Genomic DNA, 17,407 nt, shown 5'->3' on the forward strand with positions numbered 1-17,407 from the left:
ATGAGCCACTCTTCATTTCATTAAAATAGAGCCAAAAATTAATTGAGCCTCTGTTGGTGCACTCAACTGTAAATTTTTGTCTGTTTATCAACTATGACCTGGTTGAGGCTCTGCTGAACAGTAGGCCATTTTTTTCCCCATGCAAGCGTATTAAGTACTAAACATATTTAACACATGAACTAATTGAGTATCAACCGGTTCACGAAACAGTGAAGTAGTAGGCTTGAAAATCTGTTTTGTTATTTTTTCTTTCCTTAATCTTAATGTTCTTTTCAGTCTTAGATTATTTACCTCTAATGTGCACAAAGACATGGATTGTGAGTGACAAAACTAAATACCTATGCTAAATTCTAAAAAAAAAAAAAAAAAAAAAAAGCTTAGTCCATTTACTTACAAAATTATCTTTAAATTTCTACATTTCTAGATAGAATGCAGTCAGATAAAGAGTTAGATGTGAGTTTCAATGTAGAAGTGACAGCTGATTCAGGGAACAAAAAACAATCTTGAAACTTGTAGAAATAGTAGCAAATGTTTGGAGATGGCAAAGAGAATAAATGCCCTCATATGTCTTTTTTGGGCTCTGTAAGTTAGAGAATTGTCTTCATTATTTGTTCATGTTCCTCCAGCAACAGAATAAAACATGACATCATCCTTGCAAGTAAATTCATAGCAAATTATATATTAGGAACAAAACTGCATTAAATCCCACCCATTACACCACAAAACAGTTTCCCCAAAGTAGAAATATTTATAGGCTAGTGGGGTGAGCATGTTTACTGAAATACGAAGCAAAAAGCAGGAAATACTGCTATTTTCTTTGCCTCTCCACCAAGAGCCATTTGACGGATGAGAAGCCCCTTCAGCCTGCAGCACCAGCATGTTATTTGACCTTGACTATGGACCTATGGGGCCATACACCTGGAGCTATGCTAGGGAAATCAAGTTTTAATCAATGCACTTCTGGCCACTTGCAGTCTTGGGAGAAGGAGAAAAATTGTGAGTTTTGAATTTCCTAAGCAAAGCATACAGCCAATTAAAAAAAATTAATATATTGCTCCAACAACATGTTTACAGAACAAATGCATAATTAGTAAATCAGTAGTGTTGCAGCTACAGTCTGAATGGAACATCATTTTGCCAATTAGTTGATGAGGCATAATAATATCAGATACTTGATGCTACTAGCTTCTTTAATTAATTTTTTGAACCAGGGTACTCATGTATCAAATACATCTGTGGCTTCAGCCTTAGAAACTTGAAAATGTGTAAACATAATTTCAGTTCATTTAAAATGCACTGTTATATAATGTAGTCCCTGTTCTACACGTTGAAAGGCAGAGTAGCTGCACGTGAGAGGAGCTGGGAGGAATCCCTTTAAGCTTGCAGTGGACAAGGCCCCTGGCAGCAGCAGGGGGTTGCTGCAAGCACCAATGTCTCTTGTTCTCCAGTTCCCGTGGTGGCACCAACAAACATCAGTGGAGGAGGAGGGAGCCGTTCCGAGCTGGTCATCACATGGGAGGTAATTGTTAGCTCAATTAACCTAAGCTGTCTAATGGGGAAAAGTCTATGGGTGAAATCACAGCCCTGCTGAAATCCAGAGGCTTTCAGTCGCTGGCTCAGGCTGAGCCTGGATTTCATCCTGCATCTGGAGAGATCAGTCTGTAAGATGCACAGCAAGTTTTCTGTGTTATAGCAAACCATTTATAAAAAATAAACAGTTTAAGAGGCATGTTATAAAGATGTTTAGAAGTCTGTATAACCCTCTTATCTCCATTGTACAGGATGTGCTTAACACACTAATCTGCTTGGCCATTTTCTGCATTAACATTTTTCATACTTTTGTTTACATGTTTTTCATTCTGGAACTCTGTGCTGACAAGACATATCCTATTATGCATTAAAGGAGATGAGCCCTTTAATTCTCCAGCACTCCAGCAAGAGCAGAGAATATGCAATTTCAGAACTATTAATACCATACTACAAGTTGCAATGAGTGAGCACGGGTCATTGCAGGGAGCAGAAAGCAAGCGTGGTGAGAGGTAGCCTTTCTTCACCAGCTACCCACCCACATCTCTGCAGGCACCACGATGAAGGCAGGCAGCCTCATGCAAAGCCTCTGCAGCGATGGGCAGCTGCTCCAGCCCCCGTGGAAAAACTGACCAAAACACAGTGCCCACCTGTGCTGGACAATGGAATTATTTTTTTTCTTTCTTTTATTGCTGCTGAAAAATGCATGTGGCTCACCTAGGTAAATATCTCACCTGGCTCTGAAGACAAGTGGCTGCAGCAGGAGTTGTCCCAGGCTGTCAGCATCACCCAGCCTGCAGGGCAGAGCCCAGGCAGCCTTACCCATCCTACAGACAGGTGTGAATATCTCAGAGCCTGCACACAATCTCTGGTTAATTCTTAATTTGGACCAGGGCTTCAGAAGCACACTGCTCCCTTCATAAGTCATGGAAAATATTTATTTGATTAAATAATAATAAAAAATACTTCTAGTTCAGCTTAAGCAAGGAAAGCAGTCTGCTCTTTCCCCTGACTTCATTCTTTTTCCAGAGAAATAGCCGAGCTCATGTATATGGTTTAAAAGAAGGGAAAAGTAATTAATTTAAACTACAAGTAATGTTATTTATCAGCTGAGTTACCTGTGTTGTCCTGTATGCTGATAACTTTGCCATTTAACCAACCTTTTGAGGGAGGAAGGGAAGTGACAGAAAAAAATGAGATCAAAAGAAAAAATCCCCACAAGATAAATAATACTGCCAATGCTTTCCCCTTTGCATGCTCCAAATAGAGTGAAACTTCACTTTTACTGAACTGAATTTTCCTCCATATGCATCTTTCACTGTTTTCTTTCATTTTCTCCTCTACTGATCTACTCTTTGGGAGCAGAACATGAAAATTGAAAAACAGCCTGAGAGATCTCAATCAAATTATCCTGTTGGACTTCATAGTGTGTCCTGAAAAATAGTCAGAAGAAATACTAATTATGCCAAGCTAACAACACTGAACTAGGCTCTCCAGCTTTCTGTGATGAACTCACTAAACATCTTGATTAAATCTGAGGTCACAGAAGCCTCAAAAACAAATTAAATGCTCTAGAAAGTAGCTTGAACTCTTAAACCCCCGGTGCACCCTCATCTCTCACACTTAACTCTCTCAGGACTGGATAAGAAAAAGAAGGAGGTAGACTGGGGAATTAATGCTTGTAAAACACTTAAAGAATGACAACATTTGTTATGTATGTCAGATCAGGGTTATAATTGGACAAATATCTTACTATTAAAGTAGAAGGAACTTAGGAAAGAAAGAATACATTCAGTGCCCTCCCTCAAAACTGCTGATATATTCCTCGATTATTTTAATTTTTTACCTCCCACCCTCTCAGACTGTTAGTACTCCTGATAGCTTCTCTACAGGGGAGAGGTTTGGAGCCAGGAACCATTGCAGGAGATGCAGTTCTGCCCCTTTGTTTTTCACTCTGTTTTTGCACCATTTTCCATAGCTGTTTTTCCTTGCACCTGGCTTTGATGCAAGCATCTAATGTAAATGAAGTTTTGCGGATAAAACCTTCCTTCATCTATGTACTACTGATCTTTTCTTATTTCACAAATGTTCTCTTGCTTTGAGAAACCAATGTAGAAGTGTTGTTTTTCCCAAGAAAAAAAAAAAATACAGTGTTGATGTAATTGCCTGTTCAGTATGAGTCATTAATACATATATTGACATGAGATTTTATTAATAGAAGCCTTAATTTTGTCATGTTGACTTACAATAACATTTCTGTTCTAAACAAACTTAAATAAGAAAATGGTCACACACTCAAGACTCTCACTTGTGCTAAAAAATATGTAAGTGCTGTACACACAGGCAAGTATGCAGCTGACATGCACTTCTATATATACACATTTGCTCCTTTCCCAACTCTTTCTTTCTTTTAAAATAATTTCTTTAAAATTAGCATTCCTACACCCCTTGGGAGAAAAAAAAATATCAGTTACAACCTGTGCTGAGTGAAATGCTTTTAATTTTGAAAACTTCATGCCTGGAAGAGAATAACTTTAATGGAACTGATCAGATCTTTTGTTTCTAAATTGATTGCCTCAATAGATTTATTATTTTGATTTTTATTTCAATATTACATTGACTGATGGAACAAACATTATTATCTTCTCTAAGGCACAGTCAACTGAATCAATACTACTAAAATATACTGAGAGAATGAAGATTCAATTAAAAGAGCATATACTTGCAAATGCTTATTGACTGACTGCCTTGTCACTACAGCCAGTTCCAGAAGAACTGCAGAATGGGGAAGGTTTTGGCTACATCATTATGTTTCGTCCTCTTGGCTCAACAACCTGGACAAAAGCAGTGGTGGCTTCAGTAGAAGCAAGCAAGTACATTTATAGGAATGAAAGCATTACACCTCTGTCTCCTTTTGAAGTGAAAGTTGGCGTCTACAACAATGAAGGAGAGGGGACCCTGAGCTCCATATCCATTGTCTACTCAGGAGAAGATGGTAAAGTACATTACTCCTATTGCTGACTGTGTAGAGTCCATAGGTCCCAGGTATGATGATTCAGATCTCTATAGGGATAGTCAGAAGTTAGCTAAAAGCTGCTCATTGCAGATGTTCAAGAGGCACAAGACAGAGGATGGGAAATTGAAGTGAACAAAAGCAAGGGACAGATTTTCCCATAACTGCTTTAAGTAGATGGCACGTTTCAACAGGCTTGTCCCCAGGGAGCTCCCACTGAGTGGGCTGGGAAAAAACAGGAGACATTGAAAACCGTTTACCTGTTAGAGGGCCCAGATCACTCCATGCAGCTGACCTCCTCTAAAAATCTGTCCCAGATCACAGGTTATGATTAATTTTGAAAAATTACAATTTTGCTGGTGCTCCACAGTAAACAGGCAGCAAAGCTAGGGATTCTCACCAGGGTTCTTGAGCCTCTGCCTGCTGCTTCCACCCAAAATCTTGTCTTTTTTTCTTGAATATCTTTAAGTTTCTGAGACAACATCCTTTTAATACCACAAATTTTCCACTGGCTGTGTTTTCTCCCATGACCCAGAGCCACAGATAGCACCAGCAGGGACTTCAGCACTGAGCATTTCGGCGGCAGAGGTGGAGGTCTCCTGGCAGCCCATCGCATGGAACAGGCTCACGGGCAGGGTATTGGGCTACGAGGTGAGGCAGCTGGTGTTGGGCACCTTACAGACATCCCCTCCCCAGCCACTTTCATATTCTGATTCCTCTTCCCTCACTGCCAAGTCAGCAGTTAATGGAGCTCTTCACCTGACTCTCATTACCAACATTTCACCTAATCACAAGCATTTGTAGACCAAGACTATAGTTCTGTCCCCCTCCCTTTTGTTTTTTTTTCGATGTAAATTACAACTTCAAGATTAATCATTTGTGATGGCCACTATAAAATGACTTGTGCTTGATTCCATAAAATAGGGTTAATCTTCCCTCCTCAGACAGCTGTTGATCTTTAGGGGACATGTACATGACCCACAGCATCGCTCACAGAAGAACATGCACATCATTACCATCCAAAGCTTCTGCTGTGGCATGTTTGAAAGGCTTTGGGCTTCTCACTTCTGTTCATAGTGAGCAGCTGCTCATGTACTAGTAAGTGACAGGCTGCTTGCCCTGTGCACTTGGGTGTGCCGCTGGCATAATGGCATGAGCCCAGAGCCAGATCCAGTGACAGGCATTTCAGGGGTTGAGATGGGGGAGCTGCAGGGGCATGTGGATGCTGCCAGACCCCGGTGGCACTCACCCTGCCTCTGGCTTCTCTCAGATCTCCAGCACCGGGTGGGAGCAGAGCCCCAGTGTCAGCTGCATCTGACATCCCCAGGACAGTGCAGCAGTGCCTCCAGGGCATGGGGGAGTGGTGGAAGTTTTACATTTCTAGCTGGAGTACTTCAAAGTAATCTCAAATATGATTCCTGGGCATTTTATTTGCACAGTGAATCTTTTGTAGATAAAATAAAGCAAGGGTAAACCAAGTCAGAAATACTTTAAGTTCTGTGCTGTCATTACAAATGTCTAAACAAGGTAGTAGGAGACACATACAACAAACAAACCTTCCAAAGTCAAATGCTAAAAATCAAAATCAGAAGCAGGATATGAAATAATTAAAATCCTCTTAGATGATTGAGATAAGTAATTCTTAGTATCATTTAAAGTTTTTTTCAAGAATGTTCAAACTGTAAAACCAAGCAAGCTTTTAAATTTTTTCACGTTATCAAAATTTTCCTTTTGGACATCTATAAAGCTAAGGATTTGATTTGCTTTCTTAATTGGTATTCTGTCTCTCAAATTTTATTTCTTCTCTATAAATATTCATGCTTGGTTTTCTTTCCTGCGAGTTTTGAATATGAAAAATCCTGTATTCCTTGAAATCTTCATTGTCAGCGTGTCTGCTTCCCAGCCAATTCCTTAATTGATTTAAAACAATGAATTGCCTTTTCTTTGTTTTGGCTTTTCAGGTTTTATATTGGACCGATGATCCCAAGGAAAGCACAGCTGGTAAAGTCAGAGTCAATGGGAATGTAACAGCCAAAAATATCACAGGACTAAAGGCTAACACAGTGTATTTTGCAACAGTTCGGGCTTACAACACGGCAGGGACAGGGCCCTCCAGCACCCCAGTAAATGTCACTACTAAAAAGTCACGTGAGTATTCAATTTTGTACAACAAATGTTGCAAGCTCCCAGGTGGGATAGTGACATTTCAGCTTACCATGACCAGCTCTTCTAAATGTTGCAATATCAACGGGATCCCAGATTTCTTCATCAAATGAAGTAATGAAATCTGTGACTAAGAAACTTCTTCCTCTCTTCCCTGATAACAATTTGCGGTCACCACTGAGTTTACTAAGACTGTAAGCCCCCTCTAGGTACTGGAAGGCCACTATAGGATCTCTCCAGAGCCTTCTTTTCTCCAGACTGAACAACCCCAACCCCCTCAGCCTGTCTTCATAGGAGAGGTTCTGGTTTGTTATGTGTATGTGCTAAGGTAATTCTCTACACTTGCAAAACTGGATAACAGAGGTGTTTGTGTTCCTCCAGTGTAGCAACCATTAGGAAGGATTTCCTTTTGAATTGCAGTAGTGTGGCACTTGCTTTCAGGAGATTTCAGATGAGATGCAGAGTCAATAAAGGAAAGCTATTCCACAGGTCAAACCACAGATTTGGGTATGGGAATATGGCTTTTTTTTTTTTTAATTTAATTTTTTAAATTAAATTTAAATTTTTTAATTTAATTTAATTTAATTTTTTTTAATTTAAAAAAAAAAGAAAAAAGAAAAGAAAACTTAAATTCGTAAGATGCTTTTCTGAGATCTCTAAATTGTGCAGTACAGACGGTGTGTGTGTGATACTTTCACATAAATACAACAATAGTTCACATAAATACAACAATAGTCAGTAATTGTTTAAATTTCCTGCAATTAGAAGCATAAACATATGTTACTCTACTCGTGAGAAACAACTTTATGAAACCTATGATTTCAAGGGGCCATCCTCCAAGATAACAGGGAAGTGTTACATGATTGAACTGTTCTACATGATTGAACCTGTGAAGTAAATGCTCACCAGGAACAAAATAATCATAAAATAGAAAATTTTGGTAATCCATTATGTACCCATATGCACTAAGTTCTCACAGACAACTTCCTAATGGAAAATGAACTAATCTCTGGAAATGATTCTCTATATTTGTATGTATATTTGTATGACAGAAAAAATAAAGACAGCAGTCAAGAGACAGAACATATAGGGAATGAATTTGCTTTTGCTTTACATTGTCTTCATTTTCTGTCAAACTCAGGATGGTGCTAATGGTTCATTTAAAAATTAAAGTCCAAATAACCCATTTAATATTTAAAAACATATATTAAATTTTTAAGCTCTCGTTTCTGAAAGATGCAGGCACTTTCAATAAGGGAAGAGGTAATACATCAAGAGAATATAAGCAATGTACATCTACAGTGGGAGCTTCAGCTTCAAGCTAATAGCTCTGTCTTTGTACTCATTGCCAAAGGTTCCTAAAATGTTCTGTGCATGGCGTTATTGTAAAGACTAAGCAAAACTCAAAACTAAAATAGGCCTTCTGCCAAATAGGTGCAATTCTGATTGAAGCTTACTTGCCTAAGATCAGATTAAGGTCTAAGTTGATATTCTGGTTTGAGTTTACTGCTTAGGAAAGTAGCAATGATGTCCTCCTTCTTTGAGCATACTGCTCCCACTAAAAACAGTTATGAGGCTCAGCTCTTCTGTTTCTTTATTTATATGTCATAGTTTTCAGAGATTTCATCACTTTTTCTTTTTCTTTACAAATATGTACCTCAAAAGATGTAGATATTAGAAATAAGTTGCAAGTATAAACCTAGACTCAGTAGAACAACAACAAAAAATGTGTTACCTACAACATGAGAGTAACTTCATTAAATTAATAAACACATACTTAGGACTATGAATTGTTCTTGACAATGTTGATTCTAAGAAGTTAGTTGAGGAAAGGATCAGTCATCTTAGATCTAAGGAATTGTTCACCGTGTTTTGCTTCATAGATTCATTTAGGTTGGAAAGGACCAGAAGTGCTATCCATTGCTGCCTATTCTGGTTCCTGGTCTGTAGAGGAAAACTAGATAATTTTGCTTAAGAAGTCATGCAGTGGTGGTTTTTCAGCCCAAAGTCTATAAATTAAGATGGCTTTAAGTACTATGTGGATATTGACCCATATTTGAGGGCTTCCAAGACTTTTGAAAGTACCCTATCAATGAAGAGTTTGGCATCCTTTACCCCCTGTGAATGTCTTGTGATTGAATTCCTTATCTAAAATATTTGCTGAAAGAAGCAAGGAATTTTTTTTTTTTTTTTTTTTTAGGAAATTAGGAAATTTGTGGGTTTTTGTTGTTGTTGTTGTTGTTTGTTTTGTTTTTTTTTTGTTGTTTTTTTTTTTTAGGAAATTAGGAAATTTGTGGTTTTAGGCATATGAATGTATTTAAATGCCTTCAAAAATAAATATTTATCCAGCACTGACTTATGGCTCCTGGAAGGATACCTGCTTAGATTCACCTGGATAGCCCACTAACACCTCCTTTCCCTACCAGCAGGATGGATTAAGCTTCTCCACAGTCTGGAAGTGGACAAATATAACAGACACAATCAATATATTCTCTCTCTGTGGGAAATAAGATAGATTATGCTGTATTACCAAATCAACAGTGCCTTCTAAGCTACGTATGCTAATCATCAATATATAGAAACTGCAGGGAGAAATGAAGTATCCCAGAAGTTTAACATTTTAAAGTCAGGTCTGGGATACTCACAACTCAGAAGCCCTGTTTCTCCAGATTTCTCCCGTCTTTTCTTAATTCTATTCAAGTCCCTATTTCCTTTAATACCTCCAGCACTGTCCTCCCAGGCAGGGTCCAGTAGGACACACCATGGAGATGGAGATAATGTGTTGTTCTAAATATGAGACAGCATTAGCTCAAAGGCACAGTTTCAACTTCACATGTTCTCACAGGATTCAGTTTCTGTCACTTGTAGGCAAATTTTCAAAGTCCTGGCACTTAGGCATAAAAAGCCTTTGAAAATCTACTCTCAGCCTATTATGCTGAGAAATTATAAAATCCTGCAATGTTTCATGATGGATCACATAGAGACTTTAATGTGTAACTCTTTGTAGCCTGCACTCATGGCTGATGAAAATCTAGCCTTTTGTATTCTGCTCTTAGTTTTAGCTTTTTTTTTTTTTTTTTTTTTTCTTAATTGTGTGCAGCAAAAAATTCTCTAGTCCATTACAATATAGATAGGAACAACACAACGCTTAAACAAAATCTATCAAATGTCAAATGTAACTTGAACTGTCAGACATTGTCAGGCTTTTCCTAATTTCCAAAATGAACTCTCACAGTAAGTGGTTTTGTGCTATGAATAGATTTTTATTCTGACTAATATGAGAGCAATGATGGACTGGAAAATATTTTTTACTCTTTTAGACTTAAATCAGCCATGCATTTGCTACTTCCATGTCAGCGGCTCATTCAATTACACTATGCAAATTAATATTCAGTTGTATCTTGTGATTATCATCATCTTTTTTTTAAAGCACCGAGTCAACCCCCGGCAAATATCGCCTGGAAACTGACAAATTCCAAAATCTGCTTGAACTGGGAGCATGTAAAAACAATGGAGAATGAATCAGAAGTGCTAGGCTACAAAGTAAGTCATTGCTTTATCTGATTAATCATACTAATTTATTATAAAAGTGCAAAAAGTGACTTGTTGAAATGTGACTACTCATACCTGGAAAGAGGTGACTTTTCTGGAGTTATTGGGACAGTTGTCTGACATTTATACAAAACATGGAAGAATATCTCATTCAGAGTAGGATGCCTTTATCCTAACACAGGGGTATCCTGTCCCTAGCGCTGGAACTCTTGTCCCATTTCCCTTGTAATCTTACTTGTATCAGATTCTTGCATTCACATCTTTTTTGGCAAGAGCTTCACACATTTGTAAGAAATAGAGAACAGTCTCTTAAGAATTAAAGAGGCATAAAATGCATTTGAAAGTCCTCACTCTCTGACAATTCATAAATGTATCTTTGAAAATAGATAGGAAGACACTCACATAAAGATCAATGTGAGTAAAGTAAAAAGCACTTCTATAAATCCATTTTTTAAGGAAAGTAAAATTTAGTTTAAAGTTTGTTTGCAGTGCCTCTGACCCCAAAAGACTTCAGGAAAGACTTTTTTATTCCTGAAGGATGGTAAAAATGGTTGTGGAGAGCACTTACATGAGGAAAGGTTCTCAGGATCAAGATCCTTGCATTGCTCAGCATTTCAGTGTCTATGCAGAGTTATTTATGCCCAGGGAGAAAAAGGACAGAAAAAAATATATATATTAAATCTTTCTTGAGATCATATCCTTTTAGATTCTAGTGAGTGTGCTTGAGTAGCTCCACACACTGGGAAAAACATTAAAACTAGTCTATTAAGCTCTTTTCCTTTGTGTCTAACATACCTGCTTCCAGGCTACACTTTCCTATTACATTTTGATGTGGAAAGAGTGCTTTAAGTGCTCACTGCGTATTTATTGTATGATCCCTGTTAACTCTCTTTCTGCTTTGCTCTTCAGTTGCTCTTTTTAGCATAAATATATTAAAAGTTTGTCTTCACAAGATTGCTAGCAAGGAAGAATGGCTTTTTGGAGGACAAAGCTGACCACAGTCTGCAGGATCCCCATCCAGACTCCCCAGAGCACTTGGGCATGGGGCCAGGGTGGCCAGTCCACACCATGGCCCAGAGATACCTTAGTGAAAAGACTCACGCACGAGCAGTCCCCGAATCCTTCACATTTAGTTGCAGAAATGTGCTTCCCAAGTGGAAACCCAGGTGCTACTATCCAAACTTCTGACCTTTCTTGAACTTTAAAAAATGTTTTTCTAATGGAATTTAATACTCTGCAGGGTGCTGATAGAATTCTGAAAAGTTTGGGACATGACAGAAGGTATTATCAGCCATTAAAAAAATCCATTATAAGTTAAAACAAATAAATAAATCAAGTAACTCTTGTTTTCTAACCCCTTTTTGTTTAGATTTTGTACAGACAAAACAGACAGAGCAAAACTCATATACTGGAGACAAACAACAATTCAGCTGAACTTCTGGTGCCATTTGAAGAAGATTATCTCATAGAAATAAGAACAGTCAGTGACGGTGGGGATGGCAGCAGCAGTGAGGAAATTAGGATTCCAAAAATATCGAGTATGTGAGAATTTTTATCCTTCTCTGAATATTATTGCATAATAAGAAATGCGTGTGCCTCTAAGAAGTACAAAAGATTAACAGACTTTTTGTTACCGTAGGTGACTTCCCTCTCATTGCTTTGTAATACTGGATGAATGTAGATTAGTCTCTGGTTTTATCATGTTCATTAGTGGAGAAACAATTTCCCAGCCCCTAGGTGTGATCTTAATCGTTAGTGTATGTCTCCATGAGCCCTGGCCTGGAATGCTTTGGGAAGGACAGAGAAATAAGCTTTCTGACTGAAGTCAAAGCTGCAGCTTTCATATTCACCACAAATTTTAATCAGATCTGGAGCTGCTGCATATACCAAGACAGAGCCCCTCAGCTCTGCTCCATGGCTGAGGTGTGGGTACCCAGGGTCTGGTCTCTGCTTGCATGAATACCTTATTATTCATGCAAAATGCAGCACAGTTTTGTAACAAACTAACCAAAACATTCCTGAAAGCAGATATTCATGTAGAGACTGGGAACATGATTCAAAACTGTACTCCCTGGGATTGCTGCTGCAACTTGAAAGGAATAAATAGAAATAACCTTCGTGGATAATGTATCATTTTGAAAGTTTAAAAAAGAATACTGTTATGCTAGACTGCATAGAAATACATATTTGGACAGACATTTACTTATGTCAGAGATTTTTTATGCTTATATCTTTACAGGTTTAAGCTCTGGAGAAATAAAATTGTCCCAAAGAGTACACTATACATTGACATCTGGGATCCTGCTGTTGAGTTTTGTCCTTAAGTACTCTTTCCCTTGGTGATTAAAGCAATGTTCAGCCATGGACTTTTAAAAGTAAACCGTCTGTAGATTTTATCTTAATACTTTACCAGAACGAACATTTCCAATAAAGAAAAACAGTGGGGCCTGGGGAGAGAGATAGAGATTGTACACTACTAAGAAAACATAAATATAAATACTGCTGAGAAAATGTAAATATCAATACTACATAAATTTTAAAAAAAGCTTTGAAATTCACGGATAAGTGTATATGCATTAATTAAATGGGGTGGTACCAAATAGAACTTGAGATTGCAGGGAGAATGATCTATTTTTTTTTAAACACTAATTCTTATTGAAACTCCAGTGTAATGGTCTGCCAAATGTGATAGACCAGTGCCAAGATGTTGTAACTGAGAAAAGACTTGAAATTAGTTGTGATGTGGACATTGTTTATCTCATGTTCTTCATTGTAACCTGTTCAAAACAAAACAATAACAACACAACTTTCAGTTAAATAAAAGTTGTTTACTTTTTGCACTTTTTTTTTTTTTTTTTTTTGTATTACAGAGAACAACACAGAATGCATTATATGAAATGTACTACACTATTTTCTTCTGAAAAGGAAAACCTAAATAAAAGGAGTCATATAGACCAACCCAAAGCCATTGAATTCAACAGAGAAGCTTTCAGTGGCAGCAGCAAGCCTTGAACCAGATCTGGATGGGACAGTACCTTTTTTAATTTGAGATACATATTCTCAAATACATTTTAAAAGACTGTTTCTTGTGAAGACTGTTCTGAACAGCAAAGATAGTAGAGGTGCTGAATACCTTTTTTAAGGGGAGATTGAAATACATCTGTCTTCCAGCAGGTTCAGTTACTCTCTCAGCTGGTATTGTTATTCTTTGCTGTATCCTGGAAGCGTAGATTCGTCTTTGGGCTAGGTGTGAAGGTAAATGAGAAGACCATTGATTTTCATCATCCTGAAATATAAATAAAAGTATCTAATTAAATCCTTCAATCTATTGAGTTATTAGAATGTTAAATGAAACACCAGACTGAGCATGGCTTTCAAGTCAACAGATATAGCTGAAAATGTGAAGTCACACTGCTGTGTATTTTAACAGCATCCTATAAAAGGTATTTGTTGTCTCATGTCACTACTAGGGGATGAAAAGATCCCCTAGTAGTGATGGGATATTTTTTATTCCCACTTTATTCTGAAGTAAATTTTCTTTTCAACACTGTCAAAGATGTGTTATCTCAGCTTTGTAACCATTTGGTACCACAAATTAATGAAGCTCCCTCCCCTTCTCTCCATTTGAGAAGGACTCAAAAGGAGATGGCATTGTGTAAGCACATGAATAAGCAAAATGGTTTCATCTGTGCATGATAATTCTACAAAGAGTGCAATAAAACACATTTCTTGTCCATGGGTATGGGACCAAATAGGCAGCGAGTGTCTTACAATGTGAAGTTGTGTGGGAAGTTACCAAAACTTCGATACCTGAGGTTACTGACAGGACTCATGTGCTTGCCTTCCTGGGAGAACTGCACACACTCAGATATAAAATGAAATCATAAATAATAAAAACATAGCAAGAGCATGCTTTATGAAACAATGTTCAATTTTGATTTAAGCACTCCAGAGAATGAAAAGGATATTGAATCCCTAGGACAACGTGTTTTGCTAGGAACTGCACCCACTGTTAAACGTTTGCTTTTTCTTTTGATGCTATCAAAGCCAAAAGAGTATGTGTTTCATATTCTTGTGGCTACAGAGACTAAAGAAATTATTGTAGAAACCTGGGCAAATATTACTCACATCTGGTGATATTTAATAATCCTCATACTGAATTCAACGATGTTTTTCAAAGAGATGACCCCTCTGGTGGAGCTCTGACAGAGGTTTTTGCATCATTGCATCCCAGCAGGTCTCTAAGAGCAACTTGTCGCTGCCACTGCAATTCACTCGCAGAATTTTTGTATCCAGTACGCAATGGGTATATTTTTTTCAGCTAAACTGAATCTAATATTCTTATATTTTATAACATAAATGTGATCCTTTCACTAAGTTTAAACAAAACAGCTCTTTTCATTCCAGCAAAGAAAGATTTTCTTGTGAGCAGTCATATGCAGCTGAATAGAAGGCCTGATAGATGCTTAATTACAGGGAGGCTCTAGAAATATAATGCTGCTTTTAGAAGCCTGTCCTCTGGGATTTCTACAAAGATGCTAATCACAAGAGTTATTAGGAAGAGGTTTAACATAGCTTTCAACAGAAGAGAACAGTTTAGAAAGAAGTGGATATGGTATTTAAAAATCTTGATAATACCCTAATGAAGTAAAAACATTTTTCCTTGCAGTGACAATAAACAACGAAATATTTCTTCACATTTGTTTTCATTTCTGTATACATGACTAATGTTCATTACAAGGTGCTTTTCTCTCTGTAGAAGATGTGTTTCAGATTAATCTCTTCAATTTTCCCGTGTTTAACTTTATAATTTCTACCTTAGCCTTGTTCTGTGATTCCCAAGGGAGAAGCCCTTTTTAAACTAAGGGAAAACCCTAAGAATAGGAAGGTTGCTAATTGAGCAAAGCTATTCTCTCGTTGAGCTTCCTCAGAGCTGAAGCAGAAGTGGATTTCCAAGTGGCTATTTTGCCCTGAGACTGTCAGTGGAGGTATATGTGCAGGCACTCACACAGGATGGACCAACATCAAGGTGATAATCAATGGTCATTATGTTTCCTATCTGATCCTCTGCTGTGTGCCACCAGGTGGACAGGGTCCATCATTCAGCTTCCATTGTGGCCAAGTGCTCTCCTCTCCTCTGCATGCAGGAGACAAATGTTTGGCACCATAGCTACTAAAACCAAGTAAGACGTGCAACTTTAGCAAAAAATCTTTTCATTCTTTCCCTTAGGAGATGTTTACTTCAGCAAACAGAACTTAAATTGATCTAATTCACTATTTTGTTCTGCTGCTGTGCTTCCTGAAGTAGATTTGCCTAGCATGGAAAAACTCAAACCAGAGTAGGATGCCTTAAAACACAACTTCTAAGGAGTCTTAAGGATAATATATTTAAACAAAGACATAATGATAGCCCCCTACTCTCCCTAAATGAAGACCTCTAAATTGTAGAGGCCTGTCCTCCTCTTTGACTCCCCCATATTTTTTTGATGTTTCACTAAGGCAAAATGATGTCTGAATCAAGCTGGATTAGTCAAACTGCAGAATGGTGTAGGAAAGGCCAGGTGGCCAACTCTAATGATTTCATTTCATGTCTTTAGAAAATATTATTAACACAGCTGGTGCTGAAATAGTGAGGGTTCAGATGACTGGCAGCTTTCATGAAAAGAAAATAAAAGAAAAAAATCAAAAATAATTTTGTCACTCATTGCAGGAATAAATAAATAAATAAATAAATAACCCCACCTAAAACCACAGTGAAAACAATGGAAAAGGGAAAGGAAAGACAAAAAACAACCCCACCTAGAGGTGCCCAGTACTGGGAACCACATTTCAGAGCACGGGACCAAATCACAGACTAGGCTAAGTTTTCCAACAGCTGGAGGAGTAACGCCTATTTTATTTTGATGACCTAAGCAAAGTAGAAAAATCTAAAACCAGTCATAGTCAGAGATTTTCATTTTGAATTTAATACATCAACAAAATATTTCTCCCTAAAAAAAAAAAAAGGCAATTTTAAGTCTATCCAAATGTTTCATTTAGTTCAAAATGCAATGTTTCATTGTGATTTAAGATCACTTAAACTTTCTTTAATGTCTTCCCCCTCTTTATAGAGCAATTTTTTGAATACGAATGCCAAGAAACTAAATAAAATAGCCCGTGTGTGCACCAGCCCCTAAATCAGCATTACTCTGAAGTGCAGAAGCACCCTGTGTTTTGCGCAGGTCATTGGTATGCGGCGCTAGCGAGGACTTGACACAGAGCTCTAAATCACACTTACGTATAAATACATTGCAAAAGCAAAGAAAGATTTTTATTAATATCTGACTATACTGCAGTCACAGAGAATTTCCCACAATGATTTGCTGTGTGGAAAGAAGAATTAATCTGCTCAGAGAGGCTTTGGCAGGTGCGTGGCTGCTGTGGGCCGACGGCTGGGAGCGCTGCCTCCCTCCCTCTGCCCCCACAGGTTTCATCCATTTGGTTTTCAATTCACACGTGCAGCTGCTCTTTGCTCTTCCCTGGGCAAAAGTGGGGACAGATCTTGCCCTGAATATCCCTGATGCCTTTCCTCCACCCTACGTTTCCAAGGCACCATTTCCAGCATCTCAGCGCCCTTGCATGTCGGTTAGCTTGAACCTTGGATAGCTTGCAAGGGTCTGTGTGGATGCAGCCATGCTGGAGCCTTTGGGTGAATGTGGTTTGAGGTATGGAAATATTCACAGTGGACTACTGAAATTCTGCTACAAGGATGGTGAGAACTTATGAGCACAGACAGTACAGAAATGAGCAGAGCCTAGCGGTCTTTGCATTATTTATCCCGAGGAGTGGCTCAGCCTACCTCAGCCATCGGGCTGAGATGATGCCTTTGTGTTGTCTTCTGCCACTGAGAGTGGAGTACTGGACTGCTGCCACTTACCCAGGGATTCTTATGGGTGAAAAATGTCAAAGAATGCCATTCTTTTGCATTTGCATTTGTGCATTCATACATAGGCATTCAGAAATAGCCCTCTACCTAAAGAAATGTACACAAGGTTGCAAAGGTTTGGTATATAATGCCTCTGGTCATCTTTAACGTGCGTATAAGGATTTTGCATTTCTCTTGCTCTGACCATTATCTAAAGAAAAACTATGATTTTGTGTGTGTGTGTGGGG

General features: G+C 38.1%; 1 protein-coding gene across 12 annotated transcripts in view; it reads left to right on the forward strand.

Moving 5' to 3' along the window:
• CNTN6 (contactin 6) overlaps window positions 1–13,810 on the forward strand; it is a 140,428-nt gene extending 126,618 nt beyond the window's left edge. For all 12 annotated transcript variants that reach the window (XM_035337525.1, XM_035337524.1, XM_035337527.1 and 9 more), the window contains 8 exons: window positions 1,449–1,519; window positions 4,288–4,522; window positions 5,076–5,191; window positions 6,502–6,688; window positions 10,134–10,246; window positions 11,625–11,793; window positions 12,495–12,630; window positions 13,126–13,810. In XM_035337525.1, the coding sequence (XP_035193416.1) occupies window positions 1,449–1,519; window positions 4,288–4,522; window positions 5,076–5,191; window positions 6,502–6,688; window positions 10,134–10,246; window positions 11,625–11,793; window positions 12,495–12,598 (995 nt within the window). In that variant the 3' untranslated portion in view covers window positions 12,599–12,630; window positions 13,126–13,810. The remainder of the gene's footprint in view (window positions 1–1,448; window positions 1,520–4,287; window positions 4,523–5,075; window positions 5,192–6,501; window positions 6,689–10,133; window positions 10,247–11,624; window positions 11,794–12,494; window positions 12,631–13,125) is intronic.
• Window positions 13,811–17,407: the final 3,597 nt, after the last annotated feature.

This window comes from Oxyura jamaicensis, chromosome 12, assembly GCF_011077185.1.
Source record: "Oxyura jamaicensis isolate SHBP4307 breed ruddy duck chromosome 12, BPBGC_Ojam_1.0, whole genome shotgun sequence".
NCBI classification, from domain to species: Eukaryota; Metazoa; Chordata; class Aves; order Anseriformes; family Anatidae; genus Oxyura; species Oxyura jamaicensis.